We start from the raw sequence: 25085 nt of genomic DNA, 5'->3' as shown, positions 1-25085 counted from the left end.
TGTGTCGTCTGTGGTCGCCCGGCGTGACTGTATAGAGGGAAAAAAGAATTGAAAAGTCGAAATGACGCCGCAATTCGGATGCGCCGCCCGCGCAACTGAAAAGAAGCTCTCGGCGGCACAGCAAATGACGTCGCTGGAAGTCTCGGCGAAGGTGCCAGCCCTAGCGGGGCTACCCGGTCAAAATAGCGCGTTGGACCCGCTAGGATCGATGCACTTCGTCGCCCCCGATTTCATCCCGTCCCAGCATGAGATGAAATACGAATATCTCGAGTAATGGACTCCAACCGCGTCTTCGATTCATGGCTATCGAGGGCCGTCGTTAACAAAAAGCCGGCAAGTTTGAATTCGTGCATGAAGCTACCGGTCGGTACGCCTACTCGAGCCTTGGATACTAGGTATGGCGTCGTGATGGACTGATGGCGACTGGACTGTACTCGATTGCCGGCGAGAATTGAACAACACGACGAACTGCGCTGGAAAAGGATTGAACATTGCGGGAGTAACGAGGGCGGCGACCCCGCTAGTTTATAACAGAACCCAGTGCCCGTCAGTAGACGTCACAGCAGGCCGAAGGGCATCGTACGATTTTGCTCTTCGGTAGGACCTAGAGGAACCAACCAGCCGAATTTGTGCAGTATGAGCAAAAATCCAGCGCTACACTTCACGGAAGCTGCGAGTAAAAGGCCCAGGGACAGTTCAAACGTCCAGAAAACTGGTGTGTTGGTTGCCTTGAGGAAAACATGGGTTAGTAAGTAAGTTGTTGGGTCAAGGGTGGTGTCTTATGAGTCGGCCCCGATACAAAGCCAGTCATTCAGCTCAACGTAAACAGGGGCAGAAACTGATTTTTGCACTACTGTCCATCATGCCGACGATGAGCATCGCTGGAAAGACTTGTGCTCTTCTAGAAGACGCTTCAGATGTTTGTTTACAAGCCCCTGACTTTTTTGCTTTCCGGAGGACGGACTGAGTGAAGAGCTGAGCAACCGGATGGCGGATCCCTGCCGCTCCACTGACTTAGTGTGGGTAGAGCTTCCCTACAGCCCCACAGCAAACCCACCCCCACCAGCAGCAACAGCAACACGCACCTAACGACAAGCTACTGAGGAAGCTTTCAACCACTTTGTCACTGACAACGGTCACTCAGCCTTATCGACAACCTTCTTTTTGTTCGATAACTCAACTGAACTCTTCAACTCACGACATCCAACAGCACCAGCACAGGAACATACTCAAAATTCTCATACCGGACTTAGAGTTACTACTACCACACTATTCGGCTGGGATTCATACTCAGACGAGCTTCATATTCACAGCCATCCACCGGGCGGCCCCTCACGTCTGCTTCACCCCCCAACATAGCAAACTACGAGCAGTGGTAACTCCAACCGCGAAAAGAAAGCATCACGGGCCAATATGGTCTCCTCAGAAGTAAGAGATCTTCTGGCGCAAGTGCCGAACTGGAGTCAAGCAGACCGTCCCGCCGCATTCAGGACGATAATCACCACCATCACCTCCAGCCCCGACCCCAGCCACTTCGCCGCCGACCTCAAAGCCGTTACCGACGCCATCTTCCTAGAGTCGCTTGGTGTCGTCGCCACTCGAGCTCTAGTCATCGACCTGATAGACGCCCTTAAATCGCTTGCTTCCGGAGGACCCTCCGTAGACACCATTAATTCCACAACCTCCAGCATCTGGCTTGACGTAGGCAAGGCCATCCAACAGCACATCCAGTCCAACCCCACACTCGCAACCTCGCTGGTCGACCAGACCGCCACCATTTACGAGGACCTCCTAGCGGCCGCCCACGAATCACAAAATAGTTTTACCGACGCCGCCAAGACGCTCGCGGCCATCCCGCTTGACTCCTCACAGCGTCGCGTCACAGACAAGTACAAGGCCGATCTTTGGATCCGCATCATCCGCAACTACCTGGAAGACGACGATGCCACCAGCGCCGAAACCTACCTCAACAAGCTGAAAAACATCATCCACAACGTGGCCGATGACAACCCGGTGCTGAACCTGCACTTCAAGCTCAGCGCCGCCCGCATCCAGGACAGCAACCGGCAGTTTCTGGCCGCCTCGCAGTCGTACTACGAAATCAGCCTGTCGCCCGCCATCGCCGAAGAGGAGCGCTTGCACACCCTGAGCATGGCCATCAAGTGCGCCGTCCTCGCCCCGGCGGGACCCCCGCGGTCACGCGTTTTGGCAAGGCTCTACAAGGACGAACGGTCGGCTTCGCTGGAGGAGTTCGGCATCCTGGAGAAGATGTTTCTTGACCGCCTGCTGGCGCGGGCCGAGGTAGAAAAGTTCGCTCAGGGCCTGGCGCCGCACCAGCTGGCCACGACGTCGGACGGGAGCACGGTGCTGGCCAAGGCCATGGTCGAACACAACCTGCTGGCCGTGAGCCGGCTGTACCGCAACATTGGGTTCGACGCGCTGGGGTCGTGGTTGGGGCTAGACTCTGGGAACAAGGCGGAGGAGATCACGGCGCGGATGATTGAGCAAGGACGGCTGGCGGGGTCCATCGATCAGATGGATAGGATCATTTACTTTGAGAGCGGGCTGGAAGCCTCGGGGGAGAAGGGTAGTGGTAGGGCCGAGGTACCGGTGGGCAAGGAAATGCGGAGGCAGGATGGGATGGTGCAAGCATTGGCGGAAGACCTCGAACGTATCACGGATGATCTTCTGGTGGAGTTTCCTCAGCTGGTACCCGCCGGGGTTCCTGGCAATTAGGATAGCTCGTCCCTGGGCGGGCATCTTGATCCTCTCGAGGAGATGGAAGCGCTCATCACAGCCGTACCAGCGAAGTCTGGCAGCCCCTCCAAAAGAAAGCAAGCATGATAACAAAGAGCAGCACGTATGACACCTAAAAGAAGGCGTATGTACATTTCGAAGAGAAGAAATACAGCACTGGAGGCATACATACGAATGGGACATTGTCCTTCAAGAGTGTCTAAAACGTAGTCTATATACAATCCAGAATAGAGTTACATTGAGACAGGCAGGTATAACGCGTATTAGTATTGTCATGCTAATGTCCTAAATATCTAACCATGACCGTTTATCCAACCATGTCTCTCCCGCAAATCGTCCCTCTTATGCTAGTCGTAATCGTAACGCAACGCATGCCGCAAAAACGCCGCTTACCCTTTGTCCCAAACCCATAAATACCCAAAGACATCCATGCCGCTGTAGCCCTGGCTAACCGACGCTGTCGTTCTCTTGGTACGCCACTTTGCCCGCCTGCCGCTAAGAACCAGGCAGCGGACTAACTGGCGCAACAAGTTTAATCCAAATCCCTCCTACGAACAACGATATATCCTTTATCAAGCCCAGCCGATATTGGCTCAGCCGGGTCCTCTTCTTCCTCAAACACCTTCTCGTCATCTTTGAACATTCTCCTTTTCCTGCCCATCGGCGTCCGGTCGTTGTCCGATTGTTCTCTGACAAGCATATTGACGAAAGTGACGCCAATTTTGTTTCCCATCCGATCGTAGCCCGCGGGCGTAAAGTGAACGCTGTCGTCCCAGTAACGTTCCCGGTCGGCTTCGGACATGGCGTAGAAGGGGAAGGCGGCGTGGAGATCGAAGGTGTAGCTGTTTTTGGGGGGTTGGGGTTGTAAGTCTTGGTTACGGAACGATTTGAGACTGTGGGTGTGGGTTTGAGAAAGGGAAGAAGGATTCAGAGAGGGCGTGCGGGGGTGAGGGGGGGACATACTAGTTGGGCTTCTTGTAGGTCTTGATCATCTGGTTCAACTTGTCCCTCCTAAAGTCCAACAACTCCTTCATTCTGCCAGCTGAAGATCCGATCTCGGGAACGGTGAGCGCGAGGACCTTGCATTTACGGCTCAGAGCCACGTCCCAGACCTGTGTGAGGCTTTCAAAGATTTGGTTGGGGTGGATGTCACTGCCGAGATCGTTGGTTCCGCCGAGCACGATGGCCCAGTTGAACGGTTTGTAGTCTGCTGGGTTCCTTGGGGCGAAGTGTGATTCCATCCTTGTCAGAAACGACCCTTCACCTGTTACCAGATCACCGGACAGCCCGTCTGTTACTATCTCCACGTCGACATCGGGGAACGCCATACGCAGCATCTCTTTGAGTTTGGTGCTATAGGGGGTGAAGCAGGAGCCCCAGCCGGAGTAGCCCTCGGTGAGGGAGTCGCCGAAGCAGAGGATCCGGAGCTTCGAGGGGGGCATTTCGTCGTCGTTGGCGCTGGTTCGAGTGGTTCAGGGGTCGGTCGGCAGTGATGCCGGAAGTAGATGTTGTAAAGTGTGCAACCTTTGGCGTATATAGTGATGGAATTTCAGATGTTTGGTACTAGGGACGCGGCTACTATACTGCTAACTGACATCGACCAGCCTGGCCAGTTAGACGGGATAAGTGAGGTCCGGAAGTTGTGATGTCCTTCGACGGCATCAATTGAGGGTCGAAACAGTCGAGCGGAACGGGTCTTGGGCGAGGTTCTATTTCGTAAATTAGATGGATCAAAGGAACTGAAGCGAAAGGCAAAGCAGTCATCAAGGTGTGACAGGCTGACTGGTGGCAGCTGAACAAGGCAGCCGATTAGGGAGGTACTTATCGGTTGATTGTGTCTCACCGCGATGTTATCGGGATGAGCACCTGCAGGCGCGTGGCATGTACATGCCCTGGCGTGTGGTACAGGTAGGCCATGGTTACGTAGGAGCAACTCCCCGGTGGGCGGGCAAGTACGGGCAGTGACGGCACTGCAATCGTGGGGGCGGGGCACGTACGGCAACCGGGTCCAGGGACTAACCCTCACCACCACGCCTTCACAGCGGGCAGTGATACCGTTCGTTGGATGTCGACCCTAAACAAACAGGGGCAAACGACATCCTCAGGGTCTGTTGCCACAAGGGTTCCTAGGTAACCGGCGGTAAAAAATAAAACAAATAATTAAAGAAGAATAAAGACACCCAAGCACCGAAACACTAAGACGTACAATCTAACCCTGGTATGTTTATTAGTTTGGTACAAGTAGGGGTGGAATATAGGGATGCAAAGCCAATAGAATCTATTTATTTTAAGCCAATTTGAAGTAAAACTAACACACTATGAACACTATTATACATTATTTGACATTGAAAATAGGGATTTTAATGTGTAAAAACAGGGATTTAAAATGTTAGAGATTAGTATCCAATGTAACCGCTATTTGTAATAATAATAGACTGTAACCGCTTAGGTATTGAATATACTAGCTTTTTTATATAAGATTCTAGGCAAGTAACCTATACTTTGTTGATAGTTTCCCTAAGGGTATTTCTAATTAGTCTAACCAGGTAATTATATTTAATCCAGCGTTTTATTTAGAGTTAGACGTGTTTAATAGGGTTTAAATCAGGTAAGTAAACCGGCTATGTAACTTATTTATTTATTAGGAAAAGCTCGTTTAATACTGTTTTAATTGCGCGAAATATATAAGTGGGCGTATTATTTTACTATACTATACGGTTATAGTCCGTAAGTTAGAAGGAGTGTAATAATAGTACGATATATTTTTAATAGTTAATAGAATTAATTTTACTCTATTTTTTATCCTAAATTAAAGAAGGCCCTTTAGCGCCGCCGGTAAAGTAACCCTAGAATATCTAGTTATTAGCTCTCTAGTGAATTTGGGCTATATTATTAGGGTCTTTTCCCGGGAATATAGTAATATATTTGTACTTAAAGTTAAGGCTATTAATTTAAGTCTTATTAGATTATATTTAATTTTCCTATTAGAGTGATATTAATATAGTCTAGTAGAGTACGAATTATAAGTGCGCTTGCCGATTTTTAGGGGAGAGGGGTTAGCGGACCGGCTAGAAAATTTATTGGGCGTTAGATTATTATATAGTAGTTTAAATCGTACGGGCTCTATACGGTTCGAATAATGGGAGAGTTCTACGGACTTCTAATTATAATAGAAATTGTTTAAATTTATAAGGAGTTTATAAGAATATAGTAATTTCTCGGCAGATTTCTAACGGTATAATAGGCGAGCGATTATATAATCCATACCCGGACTAGGTAGTTGCGGTAATAGTATATAAGATTTGCCGCTTTATAATATTGAGAATATAAGTAATTTGAAGTATAGTAAAATTAATATAAAAGTGGAATATTTTAATTATAATCCGTTCTTTATACGATATAAGTGTTAATTTATAGGCCGGACTAATATAATACCGAATAAAAGAGATATTAGATATATTACTAAAGGGGGTACGAAGGGGGAGATGGTTAATTAGTAGCGGTGTAGGACCTTCGAAGCTGGGGGTAAATAATATTAGGCTAGTGCAATTATAAGAATATAAAATAACCGGGCTGGGTGCGTTAGGCGTTATTAAAATATTAGTCCGATACGTTAGGGTAATTAGATTATTATTAATATGTAATTTATATAAATAGAAAGATTGATTTACTAGGTATAGCCGGGAGACGAGGACGAAGGCCTAGATAGTAAGGGTAATAGATTGGTAGTTTATTCTCTTTATCGGATTTGGCTATTAAATTAATAATATTGTGGGGTAGGGCGGCCGCCTTTATTACTACTAGAATATAGCGGTTACGCTATTCTTAGAAAAAAAATAATATATTAAAATAATTTAAATTAATTTCCTATATTATTTATCTATAAGGTATTATAATAAGGGGATTAATATAATTATTATTATTATTATTATTATTATTATTAGAAGGGTGGGTTAAGGTACTAAAATTGTGCTTATTAGAATTTATTTTATTATTAAAATAAGAGTTGTGCTTATTAAAGGAAATAGGGTTAATCGAATTAAATTTAATAATATAATTAATTTAGTTAATGAATTAAGGAAGTTTACGGATTATTGTATAAACGGGTAAGTTTATTGAAACGATTTAATTAATTAAATAAAATAATAAAATAAAATAAAATTAAAGTAAAAAGTAAATAATATATAAGAATAAATATATAATTATAAGTATAAGAATTTTGTAAATAAGAAGGAAGTTTAGCTTCTTTAATTGTAAAATTAAGCGATTAATTTTAGTTAATTCTAATTGATTTAATCAATTTGCCTATTTGATCGTTTAAATAAGGCTATTTAGAAATTGCGTTTTATTAGAAGCGTTTAAGTGGCGGTGGTTTTAGTACGGTTAATAGGCTTCTAGGTACGGGTAAGCGTTATAATCCCCTGTAATCTAGCCTAAAAGGGTGTTCTATACTCCTGTGGGCGCGGTAAGGTGCGCATGTGGCGCTTTTGACCCCTGTCATTGTCCTATGTTGAATATGACTAAGCTGATGTATAGACTAGTTTGGTATTATTGAGCCAATTAGAAGGCGTGCATCTGGGCGCACTGGCCATCTACACCCCTGTCTATAGGTGGGTCCCAAGAACCAAACTAATAAACAAACTAGTATTGTATTGTATACATACTAGAAGGCCACGCCGCCGAGCGGAGCCGTACCAAAGAGTGTGTCCGTGTTGAGACCGGGAGAACTCCGCTAGATGGAGTTCTTGATTGCCCATGCCTGCAAGCGGGCCGATTCAAATCAGATTCTGTATATATCCTCCTCCCGCTGGGGATTTGTGGGTTTTGTTGTTGATTGAGGCTCGAGTACATACAAGGGGTCCTTGTGTTGTTGGATATGTGTAAGTCCACCCCCTGGCTCCCGGCATGGAGCGAGGATACTAACAAGTCCCGCAAGTGTAGGCAAGATGGGACGGTACCATAGTAGCTGAGTGCCCGGTCTGAGGAGGGGACACCAGAAAGAAACACTGGCTTCTCTCGGGATAGAGGTACCTAAGGTAGATATGGATGGGCCTGTCTCGGTCATTAATCACCCGGTCCGGTATACATACTTCAGTTCCATCTTCCCATTGTCGGAGCCGTGACCCCCATCTTCTCCCCCCGATGTGGAGAAAACAAGCCCCGATGCCATACGACGCAGGGGCTGCTCTTGGGCACCAGGGCAGTGTAGGGAGAGGCGCTCACCAGTCACCACTAGGTAATCAGTCAGTGTGTATTATCGGAATATGTATTCAACCAACCACATATGGAGAGGTGATTGACGCGATTTACAGCAGAAAAGGACCCCGCGTGACCGGACGGCTAAGATGGAAGAATCCAATCCCACCAAACCACGAGTCTTCTCGAGACCTACCTACATATAGCAATGGAATCATGATGTCCAGCTAGGCCTTGCGTTCTGCTACTTTTGATCTTTATTGCCTTCTGTTGTTCTTGCGTCCAGCTCAGCCAGCAATCATGACCAAACCACCAAAAGTGTTCACGGCAGAGGAAGGTATTGCAATGGAAACCCACCTCACCCATCATCCTACGGAGCCAATACTTATCTCGTACACAGTTGCCAAACATCGATCGCCAAAGAGCTGCTGGGTAGTCCTCTACGGCAATGTCTATGACGTGACCGAATTTCTGCCCTCCCACCCAGCCGGCGACAAAATCATCCTCCAGCTCGCCGGCCGTGATGCCACGACCGAGTATGATCCGATTCACCCGCCAGGAACGCTCGAGGAGAACCTCAAGCCCGAGGCCAAGCTAGGCATCATTGACGACGCATCGCTAGCCAAGCTTCACCAGAAAGAAAGCGAAGCCCGCGCAAGGGCAACAGGCTCGGCCATGGGCACCACGACGCACACCACCTCAGCCCAGCAATCCGAGAAAGCCGCGCCGCCGCCGCTCCACACCCTCCTCAACCTTGACGAGATCGAAGCAGCAGCCAAGACTCAGGTCTCCAAAAAGTGCTGGTCCTATTATTTCTCCGCCGCCGATGACCTTTACACCAAGACCCACAACACCCGCGCCTTCCGGGACATCCTCTTGCGCCCGCGCGTCTTCATCGACTGCACAAAGGCCGACACCTCCACCACGTTGTTGGGCCACAAGGTCGGCACACCACTCTACGTCTCGCCCGCGGCGCTGGCCCGCCTGGCGCACCCGGACGGCGAAGCCGGCATCGCCAAGGGCATCTCCTCGTTCGGGGCCATGCAGCTAGTCAGCAACAACGCGTCCATGACCCCCGAGCAAATCGTGGCCGAGGCCATACCGGGAGCCGTCTTTGGCTGGCAGCTGTACGTGCAGACGACTCGCTCAAAATCCGAGGCAATGCTGGCGCGCATCAACAAGCTGCGCGACCACTTCAAGTGCATCGTCCTCACCCTCGACGCGCCACACCCGGGCAAGCGCGAGCACGACGAAAAGTCCAACCTTGAAGCGGCGGGCGAGTTTGTCGAGTCCGCCAGCAACGCCAAGACGGACGCCGAAAAGAAGCCCGGCGGCGGCGGCGTGGGGCAACAGCTGTTCTGGGGCACCGCGGCCGACTTGACGTGGGAGACAACGCTTCCCTGGCTGTCGAAGCATACGGATTTGCCAATTGTGTTGAAGGGCATCCAGACGCATGAAGATGCATACCTGGCGGCGCAGTATGCGAGGAAACACCCGGGCACTGTGAAAGCGATCATCCTTTCGAATCATGGCGGGCGCGCGCTGGACACGGCGCCGCCGGCGGTGCATACCTTGTTGGAGATCAGGAAGTACTGCCCGGAGGTGTTTGGGGCGGTCGAGGTGTGGATTGATGGCGGGGTTAAGAGGGGGACGGATGTGGTGAAGGCATTGTGTTTGGGTGCGAAGGCGGTCGGTGTGGGGAGGGCGGCGCTTTGGGGGCTTGGGGCTGGTGGATGGCAGGGTGTTGAGAGAACCTTTGATAGTAAGTGGTGCTTGGTACACAATGACTTTGGATGCACTTCCTTGTGGTGTTTTACACGCGACGGATATGTCGACACTTTGCTAACACGACAAACAGTCCTTCAGCAGGAGATCATTACATGCATGAAGCTTTTGGGAGCAAAGACGGTGAATGATCTTGGCCCACGATTCGTATGTCTATTCTGTTTGGACACAGTTACTGCTGCCCCTTCGCCATCGCATCTTTTGATGAGTCTCTAACGTAGCCACACAGATCAACACCCGAAAAGTCGAGCGAGACATCTTTGATGGGGATGCCGGTCTCGACAAGAACGGGTTGTGGACATCTCGTGCCAAGCTCTGAACTGAATGAGCCTGCGATACGTGCCTGAAAATGGCGGTGGCTTGTCATGATGGATCCGACACCGTCAAACGCGGGGAAGTTTGGGAGATTGACAGTGCGCGCAACTGGTCGGAAGTGATACGATCATAACTGGATCCCCTTCCGAGCCTCTGTGAGTGAAGTATCTCAAAGTACCTGCTCCATGAACAAAGGGAAGGGGGGGTTTGCGCGCGTGATGGTGCCTACCCCAGGTCTTGGCAACCATGGGCTGATCCTGGGGAAGCGGGGGCGGAGCCTGGCGGTATTTGAGTGGCATCTGATCGGCCCAGAGCGCTGTAATATCTCCAAAATGTCTGGTGTTCATAACCGAGCATCCGAGGTTCAGGAAAAAAAAGGGGAGAAAAAAATTATAATCGTTTTCGACACGTGGGGTGGGGCCCATCCAAGAGCAAAGTGCGAAGATGCCGTACGGAGATTCAGTTTGCCATCAGATCTTCAACTGTGACGCTCCACAAATGCTATTCTCTAGTGTACACACTACACAGAGACTTCGGACGAACCATTGGAGTTGCGGACTTTGTGTCCGCTGCCTGGTGGCTCTACCTTGTGTATGGTTGTGGGGATTCCCGAGGTGGAGATGCGGAGAGCCATTGCACAGTAACGTTTGTGAAGCTGGTGATTCGAATCCCTGAAATGGTCACGCTGATGATCTTTCGGGCTTTGATAAACAAAATATGGCTATCCCGTTCAAGGGAGATATGAACAATGGTAATATCTAACGACCAAACGAAGCATGGTTGCCGGTCTTTTTGTACACTATTCGTCCTTGTATTTTGGCTACAGAGACGACAGCTTAAGTTTGGATTAGCTCGAGTAGATCTGCTTCGCTTAGAGAACTTGGCCTCGAAATCCTGTATCCAGGCACGCAGGTACTCATGTTTCAAGATCAACGGTGCTCTTTGTGGGTATTTGCCCATCCACCACCAAGGGCACGAGAATCGTGAGAGAGTTGTGTGCAAACTTTCCCGTGAATGTCTCAAAGTTGAATTTGTGACAACCATCAGTTTATCAAACATTCGCTAGCGGTGATGGTGCAACCTTCGCATTCCAAGGAGCGACTGTTACGGAGATGACATGGCAATGTCAGTGTTGCGTTGTCGCAGCCTCAAAGCCACAATCACAACAGTTTAGTTCGTCTGATACAGTAAGAACCCCTGCTTTTGCAACTAATGCCGGCAGCCCAGATTTTTTGCAAAAGAGGGGGGTTTGCAAAAGGGAGGACAGGAGCACAGACCAGGTAAGAGTCTTCTAGCTACTCAGTAATGGTTAGAGGTACTAGAAAGTGGATCCCCTGGAGCTATTAGACCCCGGTATACGGGTATAAGAGTGCCCGCCCCACCAAATTCGACCCCTGCTTTTGCAAATCCGGGCTGTTAGCGTTGCAAATTGCAGGTTGCAGGAATTACCACCAGAGGGAATGCAGGCAGTCGAAATCTTTTGTAAAAGGGGGGATTTTGTAAAAGGAGGGGGTTGCAAAAGCAGGGATCTTCACTGTAGGATGCCATTCTTCCCGATCTCATGTGCCCGTATCCAAGAGGAAAAGCTGGTGAGGCAATTTGACAGTGCATCATATCTCGGCGAAACTGACCGACTTGGTCATAGCTTCCGAGTATCCCGTCCTGCCCGTCCATCCGCTGGACGTCAAGATCAGGGGTGGTGGCAAGGGGTGTGCCCTCAATGTACCAGAAGGTTGCAATTCTGGGATGGTCAGACTTGAACCGTTCTGGGTGTCTCGAAGATGGTCGTGAAAAAAATCCCAAAATATCCCATGTGTATGAAGGGTCGTTTTCTCAATGCTATTTATGCAAATCTTTGATCAGTTTAGTTTTTTTTTTGTTGATATACCCTATCTTGAGGAGTTGGAGCTTGAGCCACTAGTCAGGGGCAGGCAAAGTACGAATGGCAGCTGCATGATAAGAACCGGTGGCTTATGGACTGTGTTGATGCACATCATCTGTGCAGGAAAACGTAAAGCTGCTTTGGGTCATCATCAAGATGGGGTTAGCCGTCATACTGATTGAAAAGTGAAGCAGCGATCTGACCTGCTGAACGCGACTGGCCGTGCCTTGCGGTGATATTGTGAAGACCAAAGATTCAACTCTCACGTCACGGTCGTTGCGCAAACAAGTCAACTGACATGGCGCTTGGCTTTCCGACCCCCAGCCCAGAACTGATACCATCAAAGTGGTGTAACGGAAGTTGCTTCCTTGAGGAACCAAGGGGTCCAGAGAGAACTTTTTCCTAGGCTGGTTGTAGCCAAGAATCAAGAAGTCGACTTCGTTCGTCGTCGATTGTTCATTTCTTGATTTGACTGACCGTGCGATTCGGTATTCATAGGCCCCCTTTTAGTACTAGGTAGACATCTTTGATATTTAGTGCTGCTGTCTTTCCTGGTTAAGTGGCCTGGAGCGACAGTTGAGGGCAAGGACAGCCGCGAGGTGCCACAGGGGTTTCGAGATCTGGTTGGCCGTCGACAAAAATTCCCATTTAGATCGGGAAGGTGGGACAGCCACAAAGGGCCGAAAGACCACGCAGTACATTCAGCAAGTCAAATTCCATGATCAGGGAGGCCCTGCACAACAGCCGCGCCTACGGACAGGCCCTCGTAAACTAATAAGGAAGTCCAGTGCCGGGTCACCTGTTGTTGTTGTTGTTGGTCTCGAATTGCCGGTCTTGCGTTAGGCCCGAAAATGAGAAGTTCGTGTGGCGGGCAAAGGCGTCGTTCAATTCTATATCGCCCATTGAGATTCTCGTTGTCGTTCCTTCCAGAGATCTGACACAGGTGCCGATGGAGGCCCGGAACCATCCGTTGGGAACATTTCAAAAGACCGGCTATCCTGTCATTTCGTCGTGAGCCAATCCGCATCCAGAAGTCATATAAGTCAACCAATTGGGCATAGCTCCACCAATATCAGACCTCGAAACTTTGGTTTGGACCATTGACAAGTGTTTGGTTGTCTCCAAAAAGGCTGGATTGGTCTCCAAGTTTACCACCATCGTTGAAGCAGTAGTGTAAGCACAAACGTGTTTGGCTAGCCGCAATGCAGAGGTGCCAAGTCGCATATGTAGTAATGTGTGTTGGTTGCAGACCGAATCATCGATCAGGATCAACTTGGCTTCAACCGTTTTTGCATATAAGAATCGCTCATGGCCATCAGGCAAGTAGTTTGGAGATTGACTTTTGGTCTCCGAGTCATTCGTAGGGCAGAAATCGCCCTTGTGGCGGTTGGGATTTTGCGGTTTCCGTTCTCGACGTTTGGATGTTTTTCGTCGCCTTTTCTGTGCCCGTGTTCGATGTTTTGGTATCCGGGGTTGTCGTCCCGAAAACTGGTGGAACAGTAAGAGAGGCCCCAATTTTCATATGCTCCATAATCGTTGCAAGAGGAGCCGAAGGCGTGACCGATAATTGGACACACCCGGACCAAAGCACTTCGACCCCTGGCACTACCCCAGGGTCTGCGGGCTTGGCGGGGCAAAAGTTTAGTTGACCCGATCCTCTTCTGGCAGTCATTCCGAATGGAAATCTCTAACGATCGTAAGCTTGGAGCTTATTCTAACCTTGTTTGGCATCAGTTGATATCCCTCGTCTTTTCGTAACAAATCGGCTCTCTCTCAGTCGCACACGCTCGCGAAATTTTTCGGACTCAGACGTCTACTACAGACAATCGCTGATGTTAGCAATATGAATCGCAAACAAAAACGATTGCCTATAATCGAACCTCGCAGGTAACGACAGGCTGTGTCCAGTCCCCGCTTCGGGCATTCATCATCGCATGATTGTAAAGTCGCAATGAGCACCAACGCTCCGGTATGCCGCATCCCTCGACGAAGCCGAGACTGAAGTCCGTCTCGCGAGCGTTTGGTCAAAATATGCCCTGTGGTCAAGGGAATGACGCAGAAATCACCGCTTCAGTTGAGCTCCAAAAGTCTTCATGTTGGAGTGCCTCCCCGCGGCAAAGCACCAGCGCAAGTCTCCGCCTTCACAGTGAGCCAGCTTGCCAGTTCGCCAGGTTGACGGCGACTTTTGCAAGCGACAAGGCAAGGCAAGTGAGGATCGAAACCCCATTCGGACAAGGCACCATAGCAGCAAGAGAGGGTGTTCTTCCTCTACGCCTTCCTCCACCCACATCCATATTCCCCGCATTCGCATCGGGCTAGGCTAACCGGCGCCGTGTCTGGAGGACGGAGATGAAACCGGGAGGCAAGTTGGGTAAAGAATTGACGATCTGGGGGAAATTGCGAAATGAGATGCTCGGCCTGCTTGCCCTCCTTGGCATATGATCTCTAACACGGGTCCGAAAGGGTTCATTCAAGCAGGCATCCAGAACACGGGGTAGATAAAGTCAATGAAAAAACAGCAACATTGTGTACTGGCGAGACTTTTATCAAGTGCTCATGTGCTCACATGTTTTCGAAGTCATGGGTTTGACCGATGGTGGCGGACAAAGAGCCAACGGGAAAGCAAGCCACGCCGTCCCCAACTACCGGTACTTTTCATAAGAACACTATGTACAGTGTACGAGCTGTCGAGAGAGCCAAAGAACTAAAGTGTACACAGTAACCAGACTTATACTGGTCAGACTACGCAAAGCGCGTAAAAGGGTTAGGGTCTTTCACCTGGGGGGGGGACGAGCTCGCCTTGGCATAACTCCAGTTATGATCGCTGGGGGGGGGGTTCGGAGATACTACTCGATGAGGCTAGTTCCATCTCCATTCATGGTTGCATGGCTCACAATTCGGCACACGGAGAAGTCGAGGATGCCTTCGTCAATCTCTTTGTTGGGGTGGCGCGATGTGGTCCTTGAGGGGGGGTTGGGGGATTCGGCGATCCTCAGACAGTAGAGACAGCTTGAGTAACACTAGCAGCGAGCTTTTTTGGCTTCTTTTTCCCTCTGCCATGTCTCGTCGGTTTCTGCAAACAGATGGCTCAAGCGAGCCAAGCAGCTCCATTTTTGGGGAAGAGTGGAAGGGAATTGTGGAATCCTTGCAACCGTCACATCTACTTCCCTTTGTGTTGAGTCGCTCCTACCCGCTCCTCCCTAGTGCCTCCCCAATGTTACCCTCCCCCCCAGCTCGTAAGTCACTGCAAGTCTTTTCGCAGATTTTGTGTGGATTGTAGACTGTGGCCTGGTATCACCGATGGGACTTGATTATAATAAACCACCCAGCCTGTTGCCCGTCTCGACCTCCCGTTTTCTGTCTGGCTCCTGCTCTCCTTTTCTCGTTTCCCTCGTTAAAATTTCCGCCGTTCTTTTCTCCTTCCTCCTGATTGTTGCTTCTCTTCAACCAAGGGATTGTTCTTCTACACCAGATCAGGACGGTTGGCTTCGAAATTTGGGAAAGGGGATAATAGGGGTCCGCCATCCGCACACACACTCAACCGTATAGCCCCCAGCTCTTCGAGTTCTTCATCGGTTAACGCCCTCACCTTCACACTGATGTCAAAAGTCGAAACCTGAAACAACAACAACAAAAAAAAAGAGGAAACTTCTACAAGATGGATAAACAGCCCGAGGATAAACAGCCCGAGTACACTCAGACGGAGAATGTCGCCGACAAGCCGCGCAAGCGTGGCTGCGCCGGCCACTGCTTGAAGTTTTGGTGGGCCTACTTGATCGCCGTCATTGTCATCGTTGTCATTGTTGTCCCTGTTGTGTAAGTCACCATAACTCACCTGACCTTATTGATTAAGATGTGTTTTGTTGCTAACAGTCATACCACAGTATCCTTGTTGGCGTTCCCAAGATCGCTCAACAGAAGCTGGACCATGCCGAGCTCATCCTTGACAGCATCGTCATGACCAATTCCCGGGCTCAAAACTTCACCATGTCTATCAACACTGAGATCAAGAGTGACGGAAAGGTCAAGGCCACCATTGAGCCTTTCGAGGGCGTCATGTACCTTGAGGATCTGCCGGAGCACCAGCCTTTCGCCAAGGTTCACTTCCCTGAGACCACCAGCGCCAAGTCCCAGATTATCAACATCACCCAGTTTACCATGATCGATGATCTGGATGCTTTCACCACCTTCAACACCTGGCTTCTGCACAACGAGACTTTCAGGGTTACCGTCGAGGGTGACACCAAGGTGCACGTCAAGGGTATCGCCAGAGCCTATGGCGTCACGTTCAAGAAGACCATTGAAATGCCCGGTAAGCACTTGTTTGTGATGTTGATGCTTGGCGGACATCGTTACTAACAGAAACAATAGGCCTCCGTATGCTTGACGGAACCACTGTAACCAACACCACCGTCAACGCCACTGCTCCCAAGGGCCAGAACAACTTCTTCGGTACCGTCAGAATCCCCAACTACTCCAAGGTTGCTTTCGAGCTTGTAAGTTCAACTCTTCCACTTCTTCCACTCGGCACTAATATGCTGACCTGTCGCTTTATAGGGCAATACTACCTTCCACAACTACCTCCTTGACAAGGAAATCGGCACTGTCTATCTCGACAACCTCTCACTCAAGCCCGGCAACGACAACGTTTATCCTATGCGCGCCACCATTGACGACCTCGGCTACGTCACTGGCCTTGCTGTGCAGAAGCCTTATTGCGACAAGCTCAACGGCGTCCTTCCCTTTAAGCTTCGCGGCAAGAGCGTCATCAACCATGGCGAAAGCCTCTCCTATTTCGCTGATGCCTTGGCTTCCGGAAATCAGACCGTCCAGATCGACATTCGTGGCACTGTCAAGCGCTCGATGGGTTTTACGCTCGGTTGCTCCGACGAGTAAACCATCCGTACTGTCGATACGTGTTTTGATATTCGAATACCCATGGATTGCGAGGTTACGCGGAAACGTTGCCTAGTGGCATATTACGCACTTGAGCGATCCGATTCACTTTTCTTGGCACGCTGCATTGTGCCTACAATGTGTACAGGCTCACGCCGCCACTTCATTTCTGCTTTGCTTTCGATAAATAGGGGGTCATTTATGTTTAATGCTTATGTGTTTAAAGATACCATGGGACTGCACAGGGCGAGGGATGATGAGATATGGTCGAGATTGGACAAAAACTGGATTGAAGAGCTTCTGTCGAGATGAGGAATGCAGAAAACAACAAGTTGGAACGCATTTATGAATTTAAAATGTGTAAGAGTGTTCACCGGCTTCCTGCGTTGCCATGACAGGATCGAAAGTAGACAAATAATTGAAAGATACCATCCATCTTGCGAAACTCAATTATGTACTTGTGGTTGAGAATGGCTTTGCGAACTTTTCAGTTGAATACATAAACATAGCGTTCGAGGTTGTCCGATATCAAACGCACGAGCTTCGGTTTTTGCAATCCAGCTCTCGGATGGCATCAAGTCTACTATGAAAACACATGGGGTTGCAATCGCATAAACGAACATTAAAACTCCTCTCCGTTGTGTCTTCACCATCATCACACCAAGTTTATGGTCTTTGTGTCGTGTCTCTGAATTGCCATCGGTATTGTTTCCAAATCGCCCTGTTTTGCAACGTCCTATGAAGAAGTCAATGAAGACATTCATTGGCAAGTCTTCATACCAATACCTCGAGAGTCAAGAATTGTCCATGTTGACAAAGCCGTTACAACAGCACGGTGGTAGGTCGATGCATATAAATTTGTACGAAGGCGAACTAACCCGCTCTTCTATGACGACGAGGACCGGGCGTGAGAAAAGGTATCAGGAGTTAACATGACTGTTTCAACATGATGTATGATCGGTCCGTCGCTATCAACGAAGTGGACCGCCATATACTCTTATTCCGATTTAGATCCCCTAGCCACCTCGAACCATCCACGCGAGCACAACGAAAACATATTAGGAATCCGTAGCCCCCCCTCCCCATCACGTATCAAACCTCGACTTCCTCTTCACCCCAGCCATCGTAACAGCACCAGCACCAGCACTCGGGGTCCCCATCTTCGTTCCCGTCCCGCCGCTCATCCCCCCAGGATAGGCCACACTCCCCAGCGGCGTCGCGCTCCCCGTCCTACTCACTGTTCCACTACCCGTCATCGTCGTGGATCCTCCACTAACAAACTCCACTCTCTCCCCTTTCTTCCTCTCGCTCTCCTTCTGCATCCTCTCCTGCGTCTTACGCAGCCGATCTCTGTACGCCCACCCCGGCATCGCAGTCGGATCCCAAACCTCCTTGGACAAGGTGGTGGCGTATTGCTCTGCCCCAGCCGGCGCGGGCGCTGCTACTTCTGTGCCATTGCCATCCAAGGAGACGTCCCTCTCAAGGGGTTTGAGGTTCCCGTCGTGATCATCATCGTCATCATCATCAAACCAAACCTCCGTCTCAACCCCCACGAACCTCATCAACTTATCCATCAATCCCGGATTCTTTGTAGCAGCGCTCTGTGCGATGCGCGAGTTGAAATGCTGTCCTTTGTTGCGCTTCAGTTCCAGGAACTTGTCGAATTTGCTGGTTAGAGCGGATAGCCGTTCCACCGAAGAGATATCAGAAGGTGAGAGGGGAGGGGAGGCCGGGATGTCCATGTTTGGAAGGGCGGGGAGGGTGAGGTCCCGAAGCAAGGTACGGGTTGTGGTGTAAGGGGATTTGGGAGGTTCTGCTGAAGGTCCAGATGCTAAGGCGGTGGAGGAAGTGGAAGGGTCGTTGAGGAAGGACATGTCGATGTCGGAGTCGGGCTCGGGGAGGAGGGTGTTGGATGAGGCGACTTCCGTGGGAGGGGGCATTGAGGGGCCGAGGGCTGGACCGAGTACAGGGCCTACGGGTGTTGATGGCGAGGGGGCTGGTTGTGGTTGTCGTTGCTGTGGCGCTGATATCTCGTTGTGACCACTTGTACTCGTTGGTGATGATCTTGTTACTGTGGATGGGTCCGCGACTGGCGAAGGGACATCTCATTTAGTTGTCGGGCTTATAACGCCAAAATTGACTTGAGCATGAGGGGTCGTACCGGCATTGCTTTGTGATGCATGTGAAGATATGTCGTTCTTGGTGTTATGTGGCTATGAAACCTTGTCAGCTGGTGAACAACACATGATTTGTATGCTAAGAGCTATCCATATTTCTTACCACAGTCGGGGTGTCAACTTGGACATCCTCATCCTCGTCACTGCTGTCGTACGCTACAAGCCCCATTATTGCGCTTGATTTAATATTAACATGGAGAATCGAGATCAATGGATGTAAGAAGCTCTAGGAATCAAAAGGGCGCCGTTTTTGATGAGTACAGGGAGTGGTTATTAGGTTCGAGATGAAGGGTGTCACGTGCTGATAGGAGGCTCAAGGCCAAGCCTGGACCCAAGTTCAAAACATTCAAGACGCTCGGACCCACGCCTGCCTCTACACTATGTACACTACCCTCTGAGCCAAGACTCCACTGTTTGCATGGAAGCGGACTGGAGGCAGTGACGCCAAGCCAAGCCCAACAGTGGACAGCGGGACGGGAGTGAAGGCAGCACCTGGACGCGAAGCTGCAGGGCAGGGGATGGAGCTCACTGGATGGCGCAGCCTGCCACTGCCAGCTCCTCGAGCCGTAACGTCAAGCCAACCAGGCGGAAGCTCCCCACGTCAACACCATCATCCCAAACGAAACGAACCATTCTATCGATACCTACCTCTATCTTGCCCATATTCAACAACCAACGTTGACACTTTCTCAGCGAGCGCGAAACATTCACGAACAGCGACCGACTTCTACTATTTCGTCGACATCTCTTGTTTACGAAACGATACCCCGCATTTAAATCATTCTCGATTCCCAACTCTAGTTGACCATGGATCACCGCCCGCAAGCTTGGGGTCGTGTACGTCCTCAACCCCCTCCGCCCGCTGTCGCAGCAGCGCTTATACATATCTCTACGCAACATGAAAGGCATGGAACTAACATATCGCTTCACGGCACCTGCAGCCCAGAGACGATGTCTACGGCGCCTATGACCATTCCTACCTCCAGAACAACGGCCCGAAGCAGGCGACACAAGCACCCATCGTGACGGGTACCTCCGTCATTGCAATGAAGTACAAGGACGGTGTAGTCATGGCCGCGGATAACCTTGGTATGCTGAACCTCACCACTCAAATGAATCAAATGACACCCATCCCATATCACGCCTTGCTGACTTGTTCGAAAAACAGCCTCCTACGGCTCCCTAGCCCGCTTCCCCGACGTCAAGCGCCTCCGCGTCTTCCTCGACTCCTCCGTCGTCGGCTTTTCCGGCGACGTATCCGACATGCAATTCCTCGACCGGCACCTGACGGACCTCTCCATCGATGAAGCGTACGAGGACCCCTCCTGCACTGCTGCTCCCAACGGCAAGGGTCACCTCAACGCCGCCAACCTGCACAAGTATCTGCAAAAACTCCTCTACAAGCGGCGCAACGATTTCGACCCGCTGTGGAACCAGCTTCTGATCGCCGGTTTCGACGGCCACTCCAAGCCCTACCTGGCCAGCGTTGACCTGCGCGGCACTTCTTTCACTTCTCCATCCCTGGCGACGGGTTTCGGAAGCGCGCTGGCGCAGCCCATCATGCGTCGGTATGCGGAGACGGAGGAGGATGCGGCCAAGTTGACGCGCGAGCAAGCCGTTGAGGTTATCAAGGAGTGCATGAAGGTGCTGTATTATCGCGACGCAAGGAGCTTGGATCGGTACAGCATTGCGGTTGTGACGAAGGATGGCGTCGAGCTGAAGGAGGATGAGCAGCTGGAGAAGCAGAGCTGGGCTTTTGCTGAGCGGATTAAGGGATATGGTACTCAGACTGTTTGAGGTGGTCTATAGACAGCACTGTGTAGGGTGAGGGTATGGGCTCGGGGGTGATAATGAGACTTAGTGGAATATCATGGAATCAAACGAATAGTGGGTCATACACGGAAGACATCGTGGCCGTTTGCTATTCCGAAGTATGGGAATCGACACGCTGTCACAACATGGCATTGGCTTGTCTGTCAGGCTCCCACTACGGTCAACTTCCTTCCCTTAAACTGTGCAACACGCGTGTCATGAAGAAAAACGGATTCAACATCCTTTCACAAGTACATTATCAAGATAGTAATATCATTACTGTCACTAGCTAAACTCCTTAATCACAGTCCATCACATCGTCCCTGAATGTGACGATAGATTAAGTAACAAGTAACGCTTCAAACCATGAGCACAATATCCCGGATTCCATTTGTTCCATCCCACCGACTCCCTTGATTTTGGGTTTCACTTTCGACCTCCCCGACGCACCTTGGCTTTTCGCCTTTTCCTTCTTCCTTTTCTCTCAGGTCAGATGTTGATGTGCTTCCCAGCCAGCAAGAATACTCCACCACGCCCACCTAGACCAAAGCACAATGTATATTACAAATAGGTATATCAAAAATCCGCTCATCAACAGAAGACCTGTCTTCCTTGTCTCGTACGTCTCTTCGTGCATAAGTCGATCGCTCGACAACCCCGTTCATTTATCCCTTACTCCACAGTCACCGACTTGGCAAGGTTTCGGGGGAAGTCGACATTGAGGCCCTCCATAACGGCCAACCAATAGGCGATCAACTGCAGAGGAATGACGTTCAAGATACCCTGAAGGCAGTCGACGGTCTTGGGGATCTCGATCTTGACGGCATCGCTGGTCTGGAACTCAGCGTCGCTCTCGTTGCAGATGACGACGGGCTTGCCCTTTCTAGCGACAACTGTTGAAGCGGTTAGCATCTTGTCTGTGGGTTTTAGTCATTGGGAAAACGTGGGAAACGTACCTTGCTGGTAGGCGTTCAAGCTCTTCCTGAAGAGCTTGTCGCGGGTCAAGATCATGATGATGGGCAGGTTCTCGTCGACAAGAGCCAGTACACCGTGCTTCAGCTCACCACTCATGACGGCCTCGCAGTGGAGATAACTAATCTCCTTAATCTTCAAGGCGCCTTCGAGAGCTGTGCTGTACTGGCTTCCACGACCAAGGAGCAGGAGAGACTTCTGGTTCCTGAACCTCTCCTCGCACAACTGCTTGATCTTCCGATCCTGCGTGAGGACGGACGAGATCTGCTCGCTAATCTTTCCAAGACCCTCCATGATTTCCTCGCGACGTTCCTTCTTGGAGGCACGATCCTCGCCAAGGGACAGGGCAAACATGACCATGGCAATGAACTGGGAGGTGTAGGCCTTGGTGGAAGCAACACCGATTTCAGGGCCGGCGTTGACGTGCACACCACAGTGAGTCATCATGGAGATGGAAGAACCGACAACGTTGACAATACCAACGGTGAGGGCTCCGCGCTCCAAGCAGTACCTGAGCGCCATAAGCGAATCAGCGGTCTCACCAGACTGAGAAACGAAGACGCAGGTGTCGTCACGGAAGACAGGTGCTTCGCGGTCGAGGAAATCAGACGCTAGCTCGACAGAAATAGGGATCTCAGTCAGTTCCTCAAAAATACCACGAACCGCCATACAGCTGTGGTAGGAGGTACCGCAGGCAATGAAGATAATGCGACGGCAGCGACGGATGGTGTCAATGTAGCTGCGCAAGCCACCGAGAGTGACCGTCTTGTTGGCAACGTCGAGACGACCACGCATGGTGTTGACAACGGATTCGGGCTGCTCAAAAATCTCTTTCTGCATGAAGTGGTCGAACTTGCCCTTCATGATCTCCTGAAGCTCAAGCTCAAGCGTCTGGATTGTACGGACGTTGGAACTACCATCGGCCTTTTTCAGACGGTGAATGTTGAGAGAGCCCTCGTGGATGTGGGCGATATCGTCGTCCTCGAGGTACATGACCTTCTTGGTGTGCTCAACAATGGCGGACGGGTCCGAAGAGAGGAAGAACTCGGTGGGCATGGGCATGCCATCATCGGTCATGAAGGCACGCGACTGCGAACGGTGGAGCAGAGACTTGTCGGCAGCGCCCAAAAGGCCGTTGGGAGAAAGAAGGCCAGCCGCGGACTTCTTGAGAGCGACATTTTGGGAGGCAGTCTCAGCGGGCAGGGGCTGATCGTCAGCGTATTCAACATCGACGAAATCGACCTTCATGCGCTTTTGAGTCTTGACACCGATAACGAGGGGCGAACCCTTGCGAGCAGCGATGACCTCGTGAGGGTAGTGAACGCTCTTAATCAAAAGACCATAAGCACCCTCGAGCTCATTGATGACGGCCTTGGCGAGATCAGTGAAGCCGACAGTAGGGTGCTGGTCGTAGAGGTACTTGGCGAGCTTGGCAATGCACTCGGTGTCGGTCTCGGTTTCGAACTTGAAACCCTTGCCCTCGAGCAAAGTCTTGAGCTCCTTGTAGTTCGTGATGATCCCGTTATGAACGATCGAGAACTCCCAGTTGGGATCAGAACTGTGATTTACTTGATCAGAACTTGTCCCGAAGGCAGTCTATGAGAGCCGCAGAACTTACCGGTGCGGGTGGCAGTTGACACGCGAAGGGGGACCGTGGGTGGCCCAGCGAGTGTGAGCGATGCCGCAGTGGGAATCGAAGGTCTCTTCAAGATCGAGGTTCTGGCTGTCGATAAGCTCCTTCAGCTTCGCAACCTTGCCCACCTCCTTGAAGGCAAGCACCTCGTTCTTCTTGTCGCCATCGATGGCAAGGCCGGCAGAGTCGTAGCCGCGGTACTCGAGACGGGAAAGGCCTAGGTTGGCAGTGTCAGCGGTCGGCTACCGTTGATAACGGGCTCAGAGCCTCGTAAATGGTGTCTTTGCGGACAAAGGGCCGGGAAAAGTCCTGGTGTCGTGTAGAGAGGAACAGCACGCGCAAGCACTCATGACTTACCGTTAACGAGTGTGTCTAGAATGTACTTCCTGTCTTTTTCCACTAGGTAGTTGATATAACCGAAGATACCACTACACGGCAACAGTAACTCCAGTTAGCAAAGATCTCGCATTAAGCGGGGGCTGGGTTTGCGCTTCAGCCGTCTCTGTGATCGGCCCTGTTCAGGAGTGATTGCGGGGCCTTCAGCTTGGACGAAAAAGCAGCTGAATCAGACATGGAAAGCCAGTGAGGTTCTCTTCAACGTACCACATGTTGACTGATTAACCAACGAATGACGGTACCGAATAAGGATTTGAAGCTTGTTGTAGTTGTTTTGTGGGAGCCGGGTGTCTTGCGGTGAGACGGCGTACGGAGTTGTACGGGCGCGGGACCTGGATCGGGGGGGTATCAAGTATTAAAGAAACGGACAGAAGGCGAAGCGAACGTGAGGAACGTCGAGTCAGTCGGGGTCGTTTGGAGGACGAAAGGAAGATGAATGGATAGATAGAGTAAGTAGGCCAGAAGGGTTCAAAGACACGACGGCCACGGGGAGACTTGTCTTTATGGCTGAAACGGGCGGGGGAGGGTGCCGGGCTCTCGTCACTTCTCTTGGCTCCCTCTCTTTTGGTTATCTTTGGTCCTCTTTGGCATCCGTCCGTCTCTCACTGGAGACTGGCTGTGTTCAGGTCGGCCCCGTTGCCCCGTCCACGGGCGGATTTGGCAGGGCACTTGGTGCGAACTTGGTGGACAGCACTGGCCAGCGCGGACGGCAGGGACAAACGGCACCAATGGCATTGACCAGTTCGCTGGTGAGACTGGTGGTGCAGGTGCAGCTTCCCAGGTGGGGCACAGGCGCACTACGTATCGCCAAGGACAGGGGTCTCGCCCACCTGCTCGCTTCTCCTTGGCCAGCCAAACGACTTTGGTGTCCACCGGTCTCTGCGTTCATCCAGACTCTGCCCAAAATCGTCCCATGCTCACAATTTTGCCATGTTTTTGCTGTTGTCTCCAGAGAGCTCTGCACCATTGTCCACTGAGTGAGCAAAATTCGTACTTCTGCGCCTGTCTGAATGTTGTTGTTGTGATCGTGTAGCCTAGTGTTCTAGCGTGATACATATTCGGAGTTTTGGTGGTGGCCTTTTGAATATAGCGGGGGACCAGCAGTTTCCATGGGCAGGCCCGACGCTTGGTGATGGAGGGGTTCGGTTTGTTGTTTATGGGGACGGGACTGTTGTTTACTTAAGGTTCACACACCACCCATCAACTCTGATACCATCTAGAATCTTCTTGATAACTCAAGATCATGATGGCCATCCATATCCAC

The 25085-nt window shown here is 50.6% G+C and overlaps 8 protein-coding genes across 8 annotated transcripts; 5 read left to right on the top strand and 3 right to left on the bottom strand.

Annotated features, from left to right (window-relative positions):
• The first annotated feature begins 1090 nt into the window (after positions 1–1090).
• On the top strand, positions 1091–3012 carry B0T23DRAFT_373661 (uncharacterized protein). The gene has a single exon (XM_062836808.1). It carries the CDS (start codon positions 1414–1416, stop codon positions 2734–2736), a length of 1323 nt encoding a protein of 440 aa, XP_062695433.1. The 5' UTR covers positions 1091–1413; the 3' UTR covers positions 2737–3012.
• Positions 3013–3289: 277 nt separating this feature from the next.
• B0T23DRAFT_309373 (SGNH hydrolase) lies at positions 3290–4199 on the bottom strand (the record flags this gene model as incomplete). Its single annotated transcript, XM_062834519.1, has 2 exons — positions 3290–3599; positions 3721–4199. 2 exons carry the CDS (start codon positions 4197–4199, stop codon positions 3290–3292), a joined length of 789 nt encoding a protein of 262 aa, XP_062695432.1.
• Positions 4200–8038: 3839 nt separating this feature from the next.
• B0T23DRAFT_76894 (FMN-dependent dehydrogenase-domain-containing protein) lies at positions 8039–10148 on the top strand. Its single transcript, XM_062841762.1, has 3 exons — positions 8039–9715; positions 9812–9885; positions 9968–10148. The coding sequence occupies exons 1-3, from the start codon at positions 8254–8256 to the stop codon at positions 10055–10057; spliced, it is 1626 nt and encodes a 541-aa protein (XP_062695431.1). The 5' UTR covers positions 8039–8253; the 3' UTR covers positions 10058–10148.
• A 5445-nt stretch (positions 10149–15593) lies between these two features.
• B0T23DRAFT_437947 (uncharacterized protein) lies at positions 15594–17210 on the top strand (the record flags this gene model as incomplete). The annotated part of the gene is made up of 4 exons (XM_062840640.1): positions 15594–15751; positions 15820–16247; positions 16307–16431; positions 16493–17210. 4 exons carry the CDS (start codon positions 15594–15596, stop codon positions 16829–16831), a joined length of 1050 nt encoding a protein of 349 aa, XP_062695430.1. The 3' UTR covers positions 16832–17210.
• A 455-nt stretch (positions 17211–17665) lies between these two features.
• On the bottom strand, positions 17666–19369 carry B0T23DRAFT_373652 (uncharacterized protein). Its single transcript, XM_062836807.1, has 3 exons — positions 19112–19369; positions 18993–19044; positions 17666–18920 (listed from the first exon to the last, which is right to left on the bottom strand). The coding sequence occupies exons 1-3, from the start codon at positions 19175–19177 to the stop codon at positions 17917–17919; spliced, it is 1122 nt and encodes a 373-aa protein (XP_062695429.1). The 5' UTR covers positions 19178–19369; the 3' UTR covers positions 17666–17916.
• Positions 19370–19545: 176 nt separating this feature from the next.
• B0T23DRAFT_373651 (nucleophile aminohydrolase) lies at positions 19546–21082 on the top strand. The gene is made up of 3 exons (XM_062836806.1): positions 19546–19845; positions 19950–20097; positions 20177–21082. Exons 1-3 carry the CDS (start codon positions 19816–19818, stop codon positions 20803–20805), a joined length of 807 nt encoding a protein of 268 aa, XP_062695428.1. The 5' UTR covers positions 19546–19815; the 3' UTR covers positions 20806–21082.
• Positions 21083–21148: 66 nt separating this feature from the next.
• B0T23DRAFT_76781 (glucosamine-fructose-6-phosphate aminotransferase) lies at positions 21149–24178 on the bottom strand. Its single transcript, XM_062841761.1, has 5 exons — positions 24029–24178; positions 23783–23853; positions 23411–23642; positions 21777–23350; positions 21149–21713 (listed from the first exon to the last, which is right to left on the bottom strand). Exons 1-5 carry the CDS (start codon positions 24031–24033, stop codon positions 21493–21495), a joined length of 2103 nt encoding a protein of 700 aa, XP_062695427.1. The 5' UTR covers positions 24034–24178; the 3' UTR covers positions 21149–21492.
• Positions 24179–24324: 146 nt separating this feature from the next.
• On the top strand, positions 24325–24798 carry B0T23DRAFT_393447 (uncharacterized protein; the record flags this gene model as incomplete). The annotated part of the gene is made up of 1 exon (XM_062838079.1): positions 24325–24798. The coding sequence occupies one exon, from the start codon at positions 24325–24327 to the stop codon at positions 24796–24798; it is 474 nt and encodes a 157-aa protein (XP_062695426.1).
• Between the last annotated feature and the right edge of the window lie 287 nt (positions 24799–25085).

The sequence above is a fragment of the Neurospora hispaniola genome (genome assembly GCF_033458365.1).
Source record: "Neurospora hispaniola strain FGSC 10403 chromosome Unknown B0T23scaffold_2, whole genome shotgun sequence".
Classification (NCBI taxonomy): domain Eukaryota; kingdom Fungi; phylum Ascomycota; class Sordariomycetes; order Sordariales; family Sordariaceae; genus Neurospora; species Neurospora hispaniola.
This window is presented reverse-complemented; position numbering and strand designations above follow the sequence as displayed.